The 20659-nt window shown below is 25.1% G+C and overlaps 2 protein-coding genes across 2 annotated transcripts; one reads left to right on the top strand and one right to left on the bottom strand.

The window, feature by feature from the left end:
* The first annotated feature begins 3906 nt into the window (after positions 1-3906).
* On the top strand, positions 3907-8417 carry LOC132926989 (zinc finger protein ZPR1). The gene is made up of 6 exons (XM_060991428.1): positions 3907-4177; positions 5853-6266; positions 6323-6590; positions 6664-6824; positions 7009-7278; positions 8185-8417. Exons 1-6 carry the CDS (start codon positions 4070-4072, stop codon positions 8302-8304), a joined length of 1341 nt encoding a protein of 446 aa, XP_060847411.1. The 5' UTR covers positions 3907-4069; the 3' UTR covers positions 8305-8417.
* A 4202-nt stretch (positions 8418-12619) lies between these two features.
* On the bottom strand, positions 12620-20537 carry LOC132926531 (phosphatase Herzog). Its single transcript, XM_060990888.1, has 5 exons — positions 19788-20537; positions 16269-16537; positions 15989-16138; positions 15135-15320; positions 12620-15049 (listed from the first exon to the last, which is right to left on the bottom strand). Exons 1-5 carry the CDS (start codon positions 19858-19860, stop codon positions 14861-14863), a joined length of 867 nt encoding a protein of 288 aa, XP_060846871.1. The 5' UTR covers positions 19861-20537; the 3' UTR covers positions 12620-14860.
* Positions 20538-20659: the final 122 nt, after the last annotated feature.

Below are 20659 nucleotides of genomic sequence, written 5' to 3'. Positions count from 1 at the left end.
CAAAAAATTCTCACGTCTAAAATTGATAAAGTTAAAGTTTAAAGTAAGCCATTTACTACGCGTATGTAATGGGTAAAGGTTTATTTAATAAAACCTATTATTTTATGCTATTATGTAGGTTCCTAAAAAAAAACTTAAATGTAAAATTGTTTGAAAAAATATGATATACACATAATATAATAAAAAAAACCATTTTTATGTATTCGATTATTATTAGTTTGATATTTATAGAATTTCTTTTTTTCATATCACATAAATGAAGTTTTAAGTAAATAAAAAATCTTGAATAAAATCATTATAAATTATTACTATATTGGTTAATTTTCCAGAAATACAACTACACAAGTGTAATTGTGTAAGGATTTGTTTTAGGTAATATATTATGCACACATACATTATGTCATTACCTATGTCAAGGTGACAATGTGTATGTAGTTATAGGATTAAATGTTCTAGTATGTAAAAATTATGCTTATGTATTTTAATTTTAAATAAGAGCAAATTATATCTGAGATCTCATAAGTTATAAATTATAATACATCAAGCTCGTTGAATAACATTTTTATCATAATAAAAAAAATTTGAAAATTTGAATTCTCTAGTGAAAATGATAATACGTAGGTACCTAATATTTAATAATGAAATGTTTTTTGAATTGCAACAAAATACAAAAAATAGGAAAACTCGTTATTTCATTTTTTAATTTCCTTGTCGTCAACATTTTAAATTCAATCGCGTGTTTTATTCTATTTTTATATTTAGGTACACTTAAGTAGCTAAGTTTCCAATATATTTCAAATAAAATGGGTATTAAACTATTAAAATAGAACTATTATGCCTTTTGCTCATACATAACTGAATTGCTCCAAATGTAGGTACTGTAGAAGGACGTACTGCACTAAATAACAGTAAGTATAAAAGAAAAAGATTTAAATGTTTCATTTCCTCAAAATATAAAAACATAACGGACTAATCGATGCAGAATTATTAAAGGCGATATAGTGCTCAGTGGATACCACGATTTAAGATATATCTTAAGCCGTGATGGATACCAACAATTCATACAGTTATACGAACTGTGAAAATATTATCAATGTCCACAATACAAACATAGATTATTTTTTATTCGTAACTAATATTTCATTTTAATTATTAACAGAACCCAACTTAAAAAATATGGGTAGGGACAATATAATTGTAGGGGCCTTTAATATTTTGTTAAATGTAATTTAAACAATTTAAAGTGAACAGTGAACTTTAAAATAACATTAGTGAACACAATTTGATTTACACAACATAAATTAATTTGTATTATATTTAAATATAATTGTTAACTATCTATATTCTATTAGATAGTTATAATAATATCATCAGTAAAATGAAAAATATTAATTAATGTTTACTGATATACATCTTGTTAATGTCTAACAAAAGCAATGATATACAGTTTCACAGTGCCACTTTAATTTTTAATTATTATAGGGGCCTGGAGACTCCAATAAAATCGGCGTCCGGCTGTCCGGGACTGTAACCCCCTAGCCTCCCATAAGTTGGTCTCTGGGCTCTGATTATTAATTATTATAATCAAACTAATATATTATTTAAATATTTCATGTAACATGATGCCATGCATTACAACTTACAAATAATGCATTACTTCATTAGATAATTATTTAAGTCTTATTAATGTTTATTTTATTTGTTTCCATAAAACGGTAAACGGTAAAAAAAACCAAGGAAAAAAAGAATGCGGGAAAAAAGAACAAACAGAAAAGAACACGGAAAAAAGAACAAAAAAAAAAAAAGAACAGGGAAGAATTGTTTAAATACATATATACCTATTAATTGATTATGAAAATTAAAAAATGATTACTTACACATATTTATACGACCCGCATGTACACACATAAAAATTAAAAATAATTAAAAAATTTATAGAAAGGTATCAAATTATTATTATTAATTATTTATCAATTATTAATGATAGTATCATATTATAATCTTACAAGCATAATAAATATATCATATAAAAACATTTAGCATGTTGCTGGTAACATTTTTGTTCAATTGATCGTAAAAAACTAAAATAATTATATTATAATTTATAATGTACATTGTTGTAGTAAAAATGTTTTTTACTCTATATTATATCTATAATCTATATTAAACTAAGTTAATATAATATTGTTTTTGATATATAAAGATATACTATAGACTATAGTCTATAGGTATATAAATATACTACCTATATAAAGATGAAGAATGAAAGATACATTTTTATATTTATCATTATCACATAATTTTATGCAATAAGAAAACATAATTTTTCAAAATATATATATTTTTTATATTTCAATATTTTTAAAAATTATATTACTTACATCTTTTACATTTTTCTTGAGGAAATTAGATAGGTACCGTCCGTTTTTAAGCAGTTCAATATAGTATGTAGACAATTTCTATGTGTGAGCGTGTTATTTTTACCTTGGTCTTTTTTCGAGATGCCGAATCAGATTCAGAGCTTTTGAAAATAAGTCAAGTCAGGTCAAGATAGCACTATCAAACTTAATAAGACTAGCGTCATTCTGCTCGAAGTGCGAAATCCATCTGCCACATTTGACACCTGTCGGAAATCTGCTTATAAAATATTTAATATTCACACAGTTAATTGGATATCTTTTTATGTATACATTAATACATTAATATTTAATCATTGTGCACAGTGCGATTCACAGTATATTCATACATATACATAATATATTATGTAACTAACTTACTATAACGATCATACATTAACAAATTATTTTTGTTTAAATTCTATACTAGATATTAGATATAATATTAAACATATTGCGGGCTGTTGAAAATTTGTTTGGCCAGCCAAGTTTTCTGCACACTTTAAAAAAAGTTGAAATTACGCCTCTGTAGGAATCAATAATCATGTCGTATTATTGTCGTGCTCGGAATGTTGTCCGAGTTTGATAATAGGGTATACTTTAACATCAATTAGGTATTTTAAGGCATCTTATTGCATCAAGCATTTTTTGAATACCGTGATAAATACTATAGCCGATAGAGCATTACAGATAGTAATAGATACCTTAGTCATATAATATGTATAGACATGAAGTCATAGGCGTATTTACGGGAGGGACCGGGGGCACTGGCCCCCCGCCGGAGTGTGCCACCAACAAAATCATGCCCGGATAAACAAAATACATAATATGATACGAATGTATTTTGTCATGCAAAAACTCGTGCAGTGTATACCCTGCAATACCTTGTACTTACCTACAGATTTTGATTATTTGTTTTATATTTTGTAATTTTTTAATCCTGTAACGTAAAAAAAAAATGTTTCTTCGTGTCTAGAAAAAACATAGGTCTCGCGATTTAAAAATTTGTCGTGCTCCCTCCGTCACCAAATTCTGAACACGTCTATGCATGTAGTGTCTTGATTGGTTTCAGTTTGATCGTTATAACACAAAGCCGTTTTGGTGTTATATAAACTGCCAACAGAAGTGGATATTCGGCATAAATCTAGTTTAGCGCCCACGTGAATTTTTCAATTTTTTTGAAACATGAAAATATCAATAAGTCGAGAAGAAATAATTATTTTTTATAAGTTATAGCCTCACGGAGTGATTTTACGCGATTTTACTCGCGATTTTTTACGCACGCACTAGCACTACGCTCTAGTTTAAAGCGCCTTCGACGAGCGAAATCAGCGAATCGTCAGCGAATCGAGTATCGACTCTACTTGTTTTAGACGATATTATTTACCCGCCATTTAGACGACCCGTATTATCTTTGGTACATGAGTTGTCGTAAACACTATAACCTAACTTTTTGTTCACTATCACGGGCACGTTTCTTTTATCACCACATTTTTTAATTCCATATCAATTTTTTATAATATTGTCTTCGCTCACCATGTTATCTTAATTAATTCGAGTCTCCACCGAATAACGTTTCACATTCACGGTTGCCGCATTCGATTAATTCGATTTAGAAGTCGTCTTGACTCTTTCAAATTGTATTCCATTGACTGCGATCGTATAAGACAGCTATGGCTGACAGTAAAAGTGCCGATATCAATAATGTATTCCCGGAATTGGACGTAGACCAATTGGAAGTAAACGTAATCGAAAGTCTGTGCTTTAGTTGTGGAAAGAATGTGAGTATACTATTCGATTTATTCTGCTTTTTTAAATTTTAAATATATATCCACTTTACACTTACACATTGTTCATGGTCTTATCAAATTATTCGATTACTGTAGCTAGTATAATTTTTGATCATGACAGTTAAATAAAAGTAGAATAGCCACACTTCCCTGTTGGCTGTTGAGCCAGGAATGTGTCAGTTTAGAAATTAGCGTCTTGGTGTTTTGGATCGGGGAATTTTCCCGGAATTATACTTCAATAGTTTATAATAATATTTTGTTTATTTTTCACTTAACATTTCAAGTAGAAAAGTTTTGATATTTGATAAATTAATTGGATGTTTACTTGATTGTTTGACCAAATGTTTTATGAAATTATTTGCTTGGTTTGGTGACAACAATTATTGGCTAATAATAAATATGTTCATAATTATCTATTCTCTCATGTAAGTTTGGTTATCACTAATAGATAATTTTATCTTTACTTTTCTAATTTGTAACGGCCACGGACAAGTGCCAGTATTTTCTCATAAAAATCATCTAAAAACTCGTATAAAAAGTACTTGTACTAACTAAATAAAAATAAAATATATATATAGCGCCAACATTATATAATACATCAACTCAAATGAATATTTTTAGTTATTTATTTATCTAAATTGTTTCAATGATTAAGTATATTGTTTTTATTTTTATTAAATGGTATGACATTAACACGTTTAATAGTCACTTAGTATTCAGAATATGTATAGTATATACAGTTTATACTCTATAGTCTGTAGCCAAGTGAAAAATAAGTAGGCCAAATCAGCGATTTGCAATTGTTACCTTGTTTTCATAATTTATTGAAAATTGATATTAATTGTATTTAAGATGAAACAATTTAAAGTTAATTGGTAGTTATCATTATTTCGACTTGTTTGATGCTATCCAGTTTGGTATCTATAATTTCTGATATAATGTCTCATTATTTTAGGGACTAATATCTCAAAATATCTATAACTGTAATAATACTCATCCAGCATTCCAGCAATATTTGTTATTTTTAAAAACATGAAATTTAAAAAAAATGCCATGTGTCCCCATAATTTATTAAATAAAGACAACCAATTATTTTCATTTTGGTAGTCAAGATTATAGAATTGGTACTTAGAGTAGTTGAGCCAAAAAAAAAAACACTAGTGAGTATATTATAGTTAAAATTATAATAAAAATATTAGATAAAATAAAATGACAAAACAAATATTTATGAATGCCGCACCTAGGGTAAACATTGTTTTATTTACAATTAAGTCAATTTTATTATATTAAATATTTAGGTATTTGTCCATTTTTAATTTTTAATAGCATCTAACGATATTTTAGAGATTATGTTAGGTTTAAATTTAAACTTGGCTGTAGAAATAATAATAAATTAAATTAAATAATATTTAATATCTTGTGATAGATATATGATATATTTACAAATTTTCTATGTAGAAATTTGACTTACTAAGATCTTTTTTTTTTAACTAATAAATAATATACTATTTATTTAATATATTATATTATAGGTTTTTAGAAATTGACATATAATTAATAAAATAACCTTATAAAAACGTAATTTAGAATTATATATGGACATTATAGATTTTAATTTACTAATTACTCTAAGTAACATTATCTAATTTCCTAAAAATTATCTTAGGGCACCACACGGCTCTTGTTGACACGCATTCCATTTTACAAAGAACTGGTAATATCATCATTTGATTGTCCACACTGTAATTATAAAAATAACCAATTGGACCCAGCAATCGAAATTAAGCCACAAGGTGTTCGGATGTCTTTAAATATTGAAAACAAAGAAGATTTGGATAGATATGTGATTACAACAGACTACACAAGTGTACAAGTGTTAGATTTAGACTTTGAAATACCACCAATGTCACAACGATCACAAGTAACTACTGTTGAAGGCATAATTACCAAGACAATTACAAATTTAAGTGAACAAAAAAAAGTTCTTGATCTAACACATCCTGAATTAGCATCAAAAATGGAAGTTGTAATTAATGGATTGATTGGTATCAAAAATCTTACCAAGCCCATTCCAATGATGGTAATTATTTTTATTATTAATTTTATTTTAAATTAACTATGAATGCATTTTTGTAGGTTTTTGAAGATGCAACTGGGAATATATTTGTTTCAAATCCTGTTGCACCTTTGGCTGATCCCAGAATGCAAACAGAAATGTTCACTCGAGATAGTGCTCAAGATGAAATGATAGGATTAACAGCAGAAGACAATGCACAGTCGATTATCAAACCATTAGGCACTTTTAATGATTCATCTGTTAATAATATGAATGATGAAATTGTTCAATTTAGTGGCCCATGTCCAAATTGTCAATCAATTTGTGAAACCAATATGAAAGTGACAGGTATTTATTTTACTGTACAGCAATCAATATGACAACAATTATTTTGGTTATTTTGTTACATTGATATTTTTAGATATTCCATACTTCAAACAAGTAGTGATCATGGCTACTACATGTGAAGATTGTGGCTATCGTACTAATGAGGTGAAACCAGGTGGTGGCGTTGAAAAGCAAGGTTTACAAATAACTGTTAAAGTATCAGATCCAGAAGATTTAAACAGGGATATATTGAAGGTAATTAATTATTAATTTTGTTACTGAAAACTCGATAAAGTTTATACACTAATATTTATCCTCATAAATATATTTTTTTTCAACTATTACATAAACAATCATATATAAATCTTAATGATATATATATATATTAATATCTTAATTTTATCTTTTGTATACATATATAAAAAAAACTATTTTTTAGTCAGAAACATGTTGTCTTCGTATTCCACAATTGGATTTTGAAGCTGGTGCACTTTCACTGAGTGGTCGATTCACTACTATTGAAGGTCTCATAACATCATTACATGAACAGTTGAAAGATACTGCTACAGCATTTTATTCTGGTGACAGTCAGTCTGAAGGTGTTATCGCCAAAACAGAGATATTTTTAGAAAAACTGAATAATATTAAAACTTGTAAAATGCCAGTTGATATTGTACTGCATGATCCGGCCGGAAATAGTTATGTCCAGGTAGATAGTAAATACTACTTATAAATAAATAATATATAATACGCTCGATTAGTGCCTACGTCATACGCATTATCAATTAGATCATTTTGGATCCAAACAAACTAAGATGCTTACTTAAAATGTATACAAAATAAATTATTAAATTAATTTTGTTTGTTAAAACAATTTAAAACAGTTTAGAGCATTTTTTTTTATTTTGCATTTTTCTTTTGTGGATAAATCAATAGATTTAGCTGTTTTAAAAGACTATAACTTATGAACTTATTTTATTTTATATACATTTTAAATGTGTATTTTGTTTTGTTTGGATGAAATGTTGATAAGGATTAATAATGTATGTGATTTCACACTAATTGTTCTTATTATTAACATTTATAATAAATCCATACCTTGTTACTTAAACCTTTTATATCTTTTTATATAATTAAATAATTTACTATTGTCTCTTATAATAATGTTTTTAAATAAGTTTATAAAACTTTAATTTTATATTGTTTATTAAATATGCCTTTAAAGAGTAATAATATTAAAAGGTTTAATTTTCCAACAGTACAAAATACAATACTAATTTAAGATTAGAATGAATTGTTTAACCAACAAATATAATGTCTCAGCAATGTTGCAAACTTACTCATAAAAATATTAATTGGTATCGTTTAATAGTCAATGCCAGAGAATTTATCACTTAGTTTCTATTTAGCAGTCCAATAGAGTTTTGTAGCTCAGTCTGCATAAAATATGAAAGCAATTCACTCTAATCCTAAATATAATATAGTTTGTAGATTTTTAAATTATTATTGAATTACAAAATTATAATATGAGCGTAGTATATAAAATTAAAAGTCCAAGTTTTTTAATCATTTAATACTTAACTAAATGACGTTAATATTTTTTACCTTTTTTCAGAGTTTAACACCTCCAGATTTGGATCCAAAACTTACTATCACTCGGTTTGATAGAACTGAAGAGCAGAATGAAGAGCTAGGGTTAAACGATATGAAAGTAGATGATTATGAAAAAAAATAAATGTACCAAGTAATATTTGGTTTAATAATTATACCCAGTTTTATTATAATAAAATGTAATACAGTAAAAATATGACTAGTATTTTTATATTGAAATTACAACCACAGTTATAATTTCATTTTTCAATTACCTACTGAAAAAGTTTAATTTTTCCTTAGCTGTAAGATTTTTATGTAATGGTTATGCATTCATATTTTAAATTCCTACATAGTACAATTTATTTGAATTTAATTACAAATTTTTTTTTTTTTATATTGATCAATACTTATGTATAATAAATATTATTTTAATTAAACTTTTATCCTTATTTCCAAGTAAGTGGTTATTACAGTCTTAAATAATTTGTTTGATTTTGTTAATTACAATTATGAATTATTACATTTTTAATTATATAAAAAAAAATATATAACAATTATAATATAAGTATAATCTAATAAAGTATTTACTGATTCATAATATTATTTCTGACAATAGTATAATTTATAGTTATCATCAAATATTATTATTTATTTATTCTCATCTAAGTATGCAATTTTTACGCATTAGTAATAAAAATAATTTACAAAATATTATTTAATAACAAACCTCAGTAATATTAATGAGAGGTTTTATGTGAGCAAACTTTTTGGATATAATATTTTCATAATTACAATCAATTAGTTGAATTTTAATAAAGATAGAATAGTAAATATATTACTACCAGTTGTAATATTAATAATTTTGTTTTTATACAATAATTTAATTTAGCAAATACAATTTTTTACCATGCTTATTGTTCCAAAATTAAAATTTATTTAAATTATCTTCACTATTGTGTTATAGGCTTCATACTTTCATAGATCCAATGTACAACTAACAGATTTATAGAAATATAACTACTGTAGTTTTGATAAACCGATATGTAGTACTGCTAGATTATCGAAAGAAACAAGATATTTAAAACAGGAACTAGATAAAAAATAAATATGTATTTATTATCATTACATTCAATTCAATTGAAATATGCTGGTAGAAATGATTATTATCACTGATAACTATAATTTTTGTTGTAATTCTAACAATTTTATCAGAAGAATCAAATGTATTGAATTATTAAAACAATAATTCAAAAATAAAATTATAGCTAGATTTGGTATGTTAGCTTACTGATTCAGTACCGGATTATCAAGACTATAATATATATATCAGAGGTGGCAAGTTATTTGAACACTATGTGCTAAAATTTACCTTTTCTATTTTGAGTGTGCCAAAAAATATCATATAAATTATATTGAATAATGTAAGAAAAAAATTATTGTTATTTTATTGTAACTAATGTATTAATATAAAATATCTTAATTTTTCATGTGTCATGGATTTGCCATCCTTGGTACATACAATAGAACATCTATTTAACTGTAACTCTATATAATGACAATTTCATTTAAAACTGTCTCTACATAATCAACAAATTAAAAAAGTTATATTATTACATATTTTTATGAAGTACACACTTGTCAATTGTACCTTGTTAAATGTTATTACCTTAGATTATTATTAATACTATATTATGTAAGAGATGATCTACAAATACCAAAATCAATTGTTGCCAAATTATCAGTGCAGGTAGTATTATACTTACCATTAAACGTTTTTAAGAGCATGTTGCCAATTCCAATGTGATACAGGCCGAGAAAGGGATGGAGTTAGAATATTTTCTAAATATCACGTTTTTTAAAATTTAAGAAGTTTTGCTTCAAACTCTGTTATGCTGTTTCTGACGATACACTGTCATTCTGGCTGTCTGGGGATCACACTCTCCTAAGCTATAGTTCTTATCGCAATTGACCATATATTCATGTATACATATATAGTCTACGATCAACCTCCGATACTTGTATCTATTTGTTGGATACCCCGTGTATTAAGGCGAGTAAAACACTACTTTAGCTAAATATCATAATAAAATTAAAATATATCGTAGGCCTAAAGTCTATTGACTATTTGTATTTTAACATGTGTCTTATGGTTATTAATTTAAGTTGGGTCTGTAACATATTGTCGTATTCGTTTATAGTTGTATACATATATATATATACAGTATACACTTACAATATTACATATATGTATACTTAATCATAGCTTGCAAGGTACACTAAGCGTATGAAAATGTTATTGTTGCTGAACAACAGAAGAAAAAGAAGATAAAGATAAACCTCATTTTTCTAGTCTAAATATTAGTATACTGAAAAAAGAACTAAATGACATCTTTAATTATTTAAATTAGTGCAAGCATTTTTGTTCAACAAGATATCAGAAAGTTCTTCGATAGCAAAAAATTTTAAAAAATAATAATTTACTTACTTAATTTAAAATTTAAATGTATTATTTTCTTATTCAATTAATTTATTAATATTATATATTATTATATTACTATTTACGTACATTTTGTTTACTAAAATTAGTGTTTCGAGTGAAAAAATGTTATTTCTTTTTAAGAAATTATTTTCAAAGAAACTTCAAGTTCGTAAAATAGAGGTTTTACTGTAATTTGTTTTGTATATCAGAGAAAACAAATAATGTTCCTACCATTGTTTTTTTGCATTAACTTATTTTAAACAACATTTTACAAATTATTGACTTAATTACAACAAGTACAACAAGCCATTTAAATTGTGTTGTATAGAATGATAATATAATCCCATATCCAAACAATTTATAAATATTTTATGCCATACAACTACAATGAATACTATAAATGATTGATTTAATCAAAATAAAAATTTCTATTCCCCCTACCACATAAAAAATAAAACAATGATAACTCTCTAAAAATGTCTTATAAATTCTTAATTTTAAGTACTATTATACTAAACAAGATCATTGGAAGATGTACCAGAATAAAATTTTTTTATCGTAGTTTATTGAATTTTCAAAATAGTGTAATCATAACAGTAAAATACAAAAAAAAAATTACACTTTAAACTTTGTAGATAATCAGGACTTTTCATCTTTGTTGTAAATTAATTAAACAGTCCATAATACATAGGTAGTTTTTTTTTAAGAAAAATTATCTTATAGAAAACGCCTGATAAAAGACAGATGGAAATTATTACACAATATTTAAATTATATTTAATTTTTATTGTCACATAATGTGTATTTACGTGTTTATTGTGTTTAAGAGATAAATGTAATTTATGTTTTTGTTATAAATATTTCAAGGTAAATGTATTTTAAGTCTTGAAATTGAATATTATAATATTGGCACATTCTCAAAATATTAATTAATTTGTAAATTACATTAACATACAACATAAAGGCTATTAATATTTTACTATGCAACGTTACGGCTTATTTGTGTTGGACATAGATCTGAGTGATCTGAACATCATCTAACACTGGTTTTAAACAAAAAGTTAACTGAATAACATTAACATGTCTAATGATAAATTCAAATTCATACTCTAAAACCTTGTTTGTATTGTTTACATATGAATGTCATTCAATAATAGACAACAGTACCTAATTAAACCAATTTGTTCTTGTACATGTTCTATTTTAGTAATTTCACGATATCCAAGTCAAAGATAAAATATAATTAAAACATGAAAAATAGTTGTACAGTAAACAATATTACATTTAATATTATCATTTTTGTTTTGAAAAATTTCAGTGCCAAAAATTGGTTTTTATCAAAATAAATATATATAAAAACCATATCATGTCATAGAAGTTCAATTTTAGTACAAGGTCACTTGACCAAAGAGTGCAAATACTTACTTTATACCATTTATCTTCCATATATATATAATGTATTTAGAACCTATTTAGTATTTACTGTTTACTGAAAAGTACAAAGATTGAGTTTTCATATCATTTAAATGTTATTATAAACTGTTTTTGCAGTAGTTTTTTTTAGAGATAAATATAATAAAATATTTATCTATGCATATTCCTATTTATATTTCTCTTGTTATAACCTAAACTTTCTTGTTAAAATAATCCTGTGTGTGTGTTGTCTTTGTCTGATAAACATAACACATAGCAAATTTGCATTCAGCAAAACCAGTTTTATGTCGTTAATATTAGAATGAATTAAATATTACAACATTAAAATGCAGATACTTCAAAATTAAAATATTAACTAAACAGTAAAAGTCTACAATATGCCATATAGACAAATTATCATAATATATTGAATTAAAAATTTTATAATATTGTATATTCGCTCCGATATTACAACAAAACTCACATACAAGAACACAAATGGCATTACAGAACGCAATTTTTGTAATGTTGTACAATGTATGTTTGTAAGACGAAGAAAAAATGTGTGTATGGCAACCTTTAAATTTATTATACACATATAATATATTATTGGAAATAAAAAGTACAGTTATAATTTTATTCATAAACAAATTTAGACCTTGTTAATAAATCATAGAGCTAAATAATAATATATATGTGTATATTTTATAGTTTCAGTACTTTTTAAAAGAGTGATGTGTGTATAATAGGTGACAATCTAGTCTATTAATATACATGCTAATATTTTACATTGATACTTCATTTATTAAATAACTAAATGTATTTCACAAAAAGAAATAAAATTGTACGAAAAAAACCAAAAATTTATAGTAAACAAGAGATTCAATTATTTGAAATCATAATATGTAAAATAAACCAAATTTAAACTGATGAGCATAAACACAATACTAAGAGATTGTATAACAAAACTCGTACAGATTGTAAAATGTTCAACTGTAACTAGTAGAATAACAAAAAATAAATATATAGATATTAACTTAATGTTAATTCTAATTTTGTTTGTGATAAAATGTTAAAAATAAATATAATTTTAAAAGAAAACAAAATAAAATAATTTAATAATAATAATAAAAACACATGTTCAAAAATATTTTGAAAGACAATCACAAAAGGTAATAGTACAACATTGGTGTTCTTAATATTATCTGTAGCATATACAGGACTAATTAGAAGTGTAAAAAAAATTATTTGATTTTAATTAATTCTGTGCTTAATATACCTCTTTTAATATTTTTTTCAACTAAATTAGTATTAAAATAATTTGTGCAAATAAATATGCTTTAATAATTATTTTTTATTGGAATTTTTGATTGATGTTAATGATAAAAATCACACTTCTCCCTGTATAAGCCACTGAATATTTTTAATTAAAACATAAATAAAAAATAATAATAACATTTATTATTTTAATTATCTCAAGAGTACACAATAATAATTAATGAATATACAACAAAACAAAGTTTGAACCAGTCAATTTTGATAAATGCATAATTTATCATATATATATACATATACATATACAATATATTGTTTTTATAAAATAATTGAAATACTGCTTATAAAATAAAAAAAATATATTAAAATATAGAATAATATGGTATGGACTTTTATAAAAATTATAAAATATTTCCATTTGTTTACAAATTACAAAGTGTAAAAAAAATGTATAAATGATAATGAATACAACATTTTTATAATTATGAATATATATAATTTACTCCATGGTATTGCATACTTATTTTCTATACAATATTGTTAAAATTATTTAAAGTAATTTAAAATGCAGTCATATGACACTATTTAAATACAAATATTTATATATTACTGATTGTGTCCTCTTGAGAACTTATAATTACCTATTAATTAAAAAATTGATTATTTTTTTTTTCAAAAAAAGAAAACACAAAATAAATATTAGAGAATGTTTGATTTTAGTTAAAATATATTTTTAATGTATAATATATTATTAAATTCGTGAATCTATGCAATAGGGGTGTCAATAATTTACTTTTAATTTGTATAAATTACATAATAATAATAATAATAATTCCATTACAATCAAATAAAAAACAATCAATTATTGACAAAAGCATAGATATTTGTAACTATTCTATATTAAAATACTTATTATAAAAATGGACAGAGAAACATGAAAATTAAAAAATAGATTTGATTAAGTTTTAATATTTCATCCATAACTTGAACTTTGAGATTAAACCAGTATGATTTAATATGATATGTTTATATAAACATATTTATCAGATGTGTATTAGTACACATGAAAAAAAATAGTTAAATTAAATTAAATTGTTTTGTCCTTGATTAGTCCACTATAAAATACATATTATGCACGGATAATAAGTACTTTGATGTAAATAAATACTTTAAAATGTAGGTAACCTATAATATTAAACATTAAGTGTTATTAATTAATATTCTAAAAAATCATAATGAAAACATTTTAATTGAATGATATAGGTAGGTATAATACCTTTAAAAGTTACCAGTTTATGATTATTTTTTAAAAAAACAAAATTATATATTTAAAAAAGTATCTTAGAGAAGTTTAACGAGAAAAAAAATTAAAAACAGTTTCAAATTATGTTACCTAAATTAGGTAAATATTATAAATTTTAACTTTGTATACTTTATACGATTGTTACATTATGATTATTATTACTTTTGTTTAACACGGTAGATTTGAATAATTACCATTGGCACAAATATATTGTACTTAAAAATTTATGCTATAAAACATCGTCGGCATTCATTTGTTGAGTTTGTACTGCAATAGCTGCAGCAGCAGCATTTGCCATATGATTAATGTTGCAAATAACTGGGTAAACATTTTCCATTTTACTGAGTTTTTCAAAAAATGGAATTAAATGCAACAGTTCTTTATCAGTCATATCATCAAACCATGAATTAACAGGAACCTAAAATAATTATTTTAGGAAAATAAATATTAAGTTAATGTTGTTTTAAATTAAATATTATGGTGTATAAAAAAAATAAACTTACAGCATTATCTGGATGGAAAATGTATGATGCAGGTGAATTATCAATAATTACAACTTTATGTAATGCGCGACCTAATTTGTTTAAATCTTTCACATAATTTCCTCTATAAAACACACATGATTCACGGAATAAACGGGCTCTAAATACACCCCATTTATCTAGTAAATCGGCAACTGGATCGGCATACTAAAAGTGGACAAAAAAAATACAGAAAACATTATTTTTATGTTAACTGTTAGCAGTGTTATCTCGTTGACTACCATGTGACCAACGTATGCATGGTACAGCATTAGGATACAACATTATATTTATGGACACCCGCGGCCAAACCATGTTATTATTTATATGCTACATGACCGCCGGCGACCATAAATTAATACAATTTTAAATTATTAACTTTTTTATGGTGCTACAATAATATATTAAAAAAAAAGCAGTGACATAGTAGAAATAGTTAAAATTTTATTTATTGTATATATGTTTTTCAATGTTTTTTCAAATAAAATAGTATATAGGTACAAATTAGAAATTATATGGAAAAACATATTTTGTGTGTCGGTAATACATATTGTGTGACTACTAGCAGTTACATAGCAGTCAACATGTTAAACCATATTATACATTGTTGCCTAATTAAGTTAATAGATTAGCTAGAATATAACCAAGCTAAACATAAAATATCAATATATTTATTCCTCCGCTCAGAATCTAAAAAACAATATAAGATATTATACACCCAAAAATATTAAGGATTAATATGCATTAAATTGTTAATAAAATATTTACTTTACACATATAACCCAAGGACATATTTTAAATTAGTAATTATATAAATAATTAAATAATAAATTTACCTTGGCAAGACTTGCAGTAAATAATACACACTCATAGAGTTCACCCATACGTTGAAGAAATTCATCTACATGTGGTCTCTTTAATACATAGACTTGATGAACTGTGCCATCTATTTCAACAGGTACTACGAAGTCTGCATTATTAATTGCCTGTTAAAGTTTAAAAAAATAAATAAGTTTATAATATTTAATATACTAAATTAACACAGTATGTTTTTTGTGTTTCATTAGTTTAATGTTTATGTATGAGATATAAATATATAATACATTTTTTATGTACCTTAAAAGAACTATGGACAAGTGTTTCATCAAGATCAATAACCATACATTTTTTATGCATATCTTGGTGTCTAATAGCAGGAAGTAAGTATGATGACTGTGAAAGATCTGGGCTACGAGGAGGAGTAAAACTTCTGTCAGACTTAGTATTCACTCCACGTATATTACTACTTGGAACAAAACTAGAATTTGGTCTTGTTCTTGATTTTCCAAAACAGCATAGTAATGTTCGCCACAAACCTCGTTCATTTTTCAATCGAACATGATCAGCTATAAAATAATAAAATATAAATATATTAGTGTATGTACAATTAATATATACATAATAAAAATATTCCCTATAAATAACAATGAGTGATGATTCAACAATTTGAATTGACTTTTTATTTAAATTTAATTAGTTATAAGTATTTTAAAATTTTAACTTTTGATATAAATTTAGATTATTTATTGTATATATTGTATATAATAAATGTTCTAAATATTTCAAAAACAAAATAATGAATAGAAATTGTAAAATAACTAATCATCAATTACCGAATTATACTTATATGTATCAAATAACAGTACCTATATTTATTAAAATAAACCACCAGATGTTAATACATTTTAAAATTGTTAAGGTTATTAAAATTAAATTTTTAATTTACTAATAGACATTTTGCCATACCTAGAAGGTCAAATTGTATAATTGTTCATTAGTAGGTACAAAAATCAAACAAAGGTTGTTAAAAAAGAATAATATAATTAAATTAAAGTAAAACTGAATATTTCTTAACACACATTATTGTCTTAAGTATACACAGAGAAAAAAAACAACAAATAAATTAGGTCATATGTAATTTAAATAGGTATGTATGCATATAATATATTTATGAGTACCCCATAAATCAATACTTAAGCATTATAATTTAAACTAATTTTTATGTGTTTGAATCATCAAAATATTTTGAAGAAGTGCAATTACTTACATACTTAAAGCTAAAAATTAAATAAAACACAAAAATACAAATATCCATTGATTCGATAGCGATATATATCTAACTGATATTATCATCAATTAAATAATACAAATCACTCAATAAAAGTAATAAAACAATATAAATATATAACATTTAATTAAAATAGCAAAGTTTGTTAATCCAAATTACCAGGGTTCTGACAATTTATTACGTACCTACTGTTTATAAATGGATTTGAACTATATTTTGTTATATTATCACTCATTAAATTATTACACGCTAATATATAAATACATAAGGATACAAACATTTTAATTCAATAGGTATTATTATGTATTATTAATCAACTAAACCTGAATAATAAATTATTTAAGCTACCAAAGTTTTATAAATATATTAGTTCTCCATTATGTAGGTACTTACATTCTACATATTAGTTAAAAAGGAATGTAAGAACTTGAAGCTATTATTTAAATAGTAAAATTATTATTAATCAACTACAAATATGGTTTAAGATAATTACATTTAGTTATGCACAGTATATTGATTAAATGAGATAATTAATAAACCTAAAACTGCTTAGAACACATATAATATTAAAAATGACGACATTCAATTATTCCAAATTAAATAAACATAAAAATAATAATATTGGTAGGTACATTACAAACACCATAATTCTAATCTATTACGTCAAAAATATTATAGTTCAATTCATGAAATCATAGAAGATAATTATTAGCAGCAAAAATAAAAATGATGCAAACAATAATTAAGATTAAATAAACATATTATGTATATAATTTTATATTTTATATAACATTCAATCTAGTATGTTTGCTTTTGATAAATAAAAGAAGTTAGGTATTAATTTGAAATTAATTTATCATAAAATACATAACTAAAACCTTTCAAAATACCTAACTTCTTTATGAAAACCAAATTTTAATTTCTCAATGAAATAGTCATTTATTTTAAAAAAAATTATAACAATAAAAACTGTATAAAAGATAATCAACACAAGTTGTAAATAAAATCTCTATGATTATTGGATACGTAAATATGATTTTTTATTTTTTTTTTTCAAATGTATTTATATTATTTTTAAAGATACAATATAAATTACAAATATATTTGATATAGTAGACATATTAATTGGTTAACGACCTACTTAATATGTGCTTAACTTAAGTTTTTAAATTAAGTTCCGATATCTAAAAACAAACAATATTTATGCAAATCAGATATCTTAATCCCTTAAATATTAATAAAAAATGATTAATTAAGTATGGGCAAGTATTACTACATAATTCATCTGAATAATTCAAGCAATTATGTACACATGATATAAAAGTTCAATAAACAGTAATTTACCTACCTAGTTAATGTGTATAGGCAATCAAATATATATATATAAAAATGTTCAATTGCGCATGGGTATCACTTAAGGGCATCAATAGATATAATGGTTATTCTAGAAATGTTTCTTTTGAGTTTTGATACCACTCCCAAAAAATATTTAAGCAAATATAAATTTGCATATTTTTGTAGAATATTTTACTACGTAGGTACCAGATAGTTATCAGTTACCCATTAAGTTATGAATAATTGGATATATTGTTAACCTTATATTGTGACATTGATACAATGTGACATAATGTCACATTATCTATCTATCACTATAATAGTATAAACATGTTATTCATATTTAATTATTGCACGCACAATTCAAATTTAATGACACCTACTAAACATATAACGAAGAAAAATAAAACTACAGTAACACTGAAAAAAAAACAATATTATGTTGGTAAAAACAAATAAATAGCATATTATAAATAATTTGTACTTTTATAAAAATAATAAAAGAAAAAAGTTAATGAATAAATAAAACCAATTAACATATATTATAATTAATACCTATTACACTATTACTAATCAATAAATGTTAAACAATAATATTCTTATTTCAGCATGTATAAATTATTATAGAATAAAATAAAATAAACAAATAATTATAATCCTTTAATTTTTACATTATATAATAGGATGTTATTTGACAATATATTACGAGATATTACTAGTAAAACATGAAAACGTACAAAATGTCTGTAGTAGCCGTATAGGCTGAATCGGCGATTGCCAGGGAGTGCTAAGATTATTTTATTTATTATAAGAGAACATATAACCAAGAAATGTAATAAAATCTTTATAACTTCTGTCTTTTGGTGGTTCGTTTAAAATCAGTATATCAATCAGTCAGACTAACACTATCTATAAACCTGATTATCACTAAAAAGTAGAAAAATGTTTGCATATTTTTTGATAAAATATGAAACAAGTCGAGTTACATAAACAACTATAATTAATATGTAATACAATTAGGTAACAACGTATAAATTATAGTAAATAGAAACAGTTTATCTTTTATTTATCGTGTCCACATGGCGAATTACTAGACTTGTAATAATCCAAAATGTCATAAGACGACGACAATAAAAATGATAATGTTATATAATACCAAAGACGAAAAATGCAAATAGGAGAAATCGGCTTACCCTTATCTGGCACAAAGCTTTTTAGGTGTTCATCTTCACGCGACACTTGGGTGATAATTGAAGATGCTTCCATTTAAACATTTGTTTTTTCACCTCCCGTGGTGTCCTGTGAACGTCCGTGCGGTCAATATAATTATTATTATAATGCACCATATATGTACGGCGGAACGATGGTCGTGTCGCACACGCCAGTCACCGAATGCGGTCGGTCGTCGAAATGGCCCAGTAAAGAAAGTGTCCTTCACTTTTAATCGTGCCCACGAGCGCAACGACTGCGGTGAAAAGGGTACGATACGAACGGAACAAACGTTGTGCGCAACCGAAAAGTGTCGATCGTATATTATTATTATGACGCCGCGTCAAACGGAATCGTAGATATACATGTACCGCAACCGAGACGGAGATAAATATTGAATATTATAATATTGTTTCGCACGTACGGCCGAGCGACGTTGTTGTTAAATAATAATAATAATAATAATAATAATAATAATAAGTAGTTAAGAACACAATAATAATAATGTGCGCGATATTATCACCGAAATCTGTATCACTGAGTAATTTTATTGTTTTTATTATTATTATTATTCATAAGGATTTGTTTATCGTTTATTGGCGTTTGAAAAGGCGAACGTACCTACACACAAGTACATATTAACTACGTAGGAGCGCTACGGGCGGTGTGTCGTCGTCGTCGTCGTCGTCGTCGCTGCCGCCGTACACGCGCCGCGCGCATACACTCTCACACATGTACACACACGCACGCACACGCACGTGCAATGGACACACACACACACTATTGCGCGCGCCCGCCACCTCGCAAACACGCAGACCGCCGGACGAGAAAGCGCACGCGCACACGGTCCCGACTG

This window comes from Rhopalosiphum padi, chromosome 3, assembly GCF_020882245.1.
Source record: "Rhopalosiphum padi isolate XX-2018 chromosome 3, ASM2088224v1, whole genome shotgun sequence".
In the NCBI taxonomy this organism is placed as follows: domain Eukaryota; kingdom Metazoa; phylum Arthropoda; class Insecta; order Hemiptera; family Aphididae; genus Rhopalosiphum; species Rhopalosiphum padi.
This window is presented reverse-complemented; position numbering and strand designations above follow the sequence as displayed.

Excerpts from the sequence above, each read along its gene's own strand:
- LOC132926989 (XM_060991428.1), top strand. The coding sequence starts at position 4,070 with ATGGCTGACAGTAAAAGTGCCGATATCAATAATGTATTCCCGGAATTG. Across the intron at positions 6,825-7,008 it reads TAAACAGGGATATATTGAAG|TCAGAAACATGTTGTCTTCG; the intron begins GTAATTAATTAT and ends ACTATTTTTTAG. Across the intron at positions 7,279-8,184 it reads CCGGAAATAGTTATGTCCAG|AGTTTAACACCTCCAGATTT; the intron begins GTAGATAGTAAA and ends ACCTTTTTTCAG.
- LOC132926531 (XM_060990888.1), bottom strand. The coding sequence starts at position 19,860 with ATGGAAGCATCTTCAATTATCACCCAAGTGTCGCGTGAAGATGAACAC. Across the intron at positions 15,321-15,988 it reads TTACTGCAAGTCTTGCCAAG|TATGCCGATCCAGTTGCCGA; the intron begins GTAAATTTATTA and ends GTCCACTTTTAG. Across the intron at positions 15,050-15,134 it reads TTTTCCATCCAGATAATGCT|GTTCCTGTTAATTCATGGTT; the intron begins GTAAGTTTATTT and ends TAATTATTTTAG.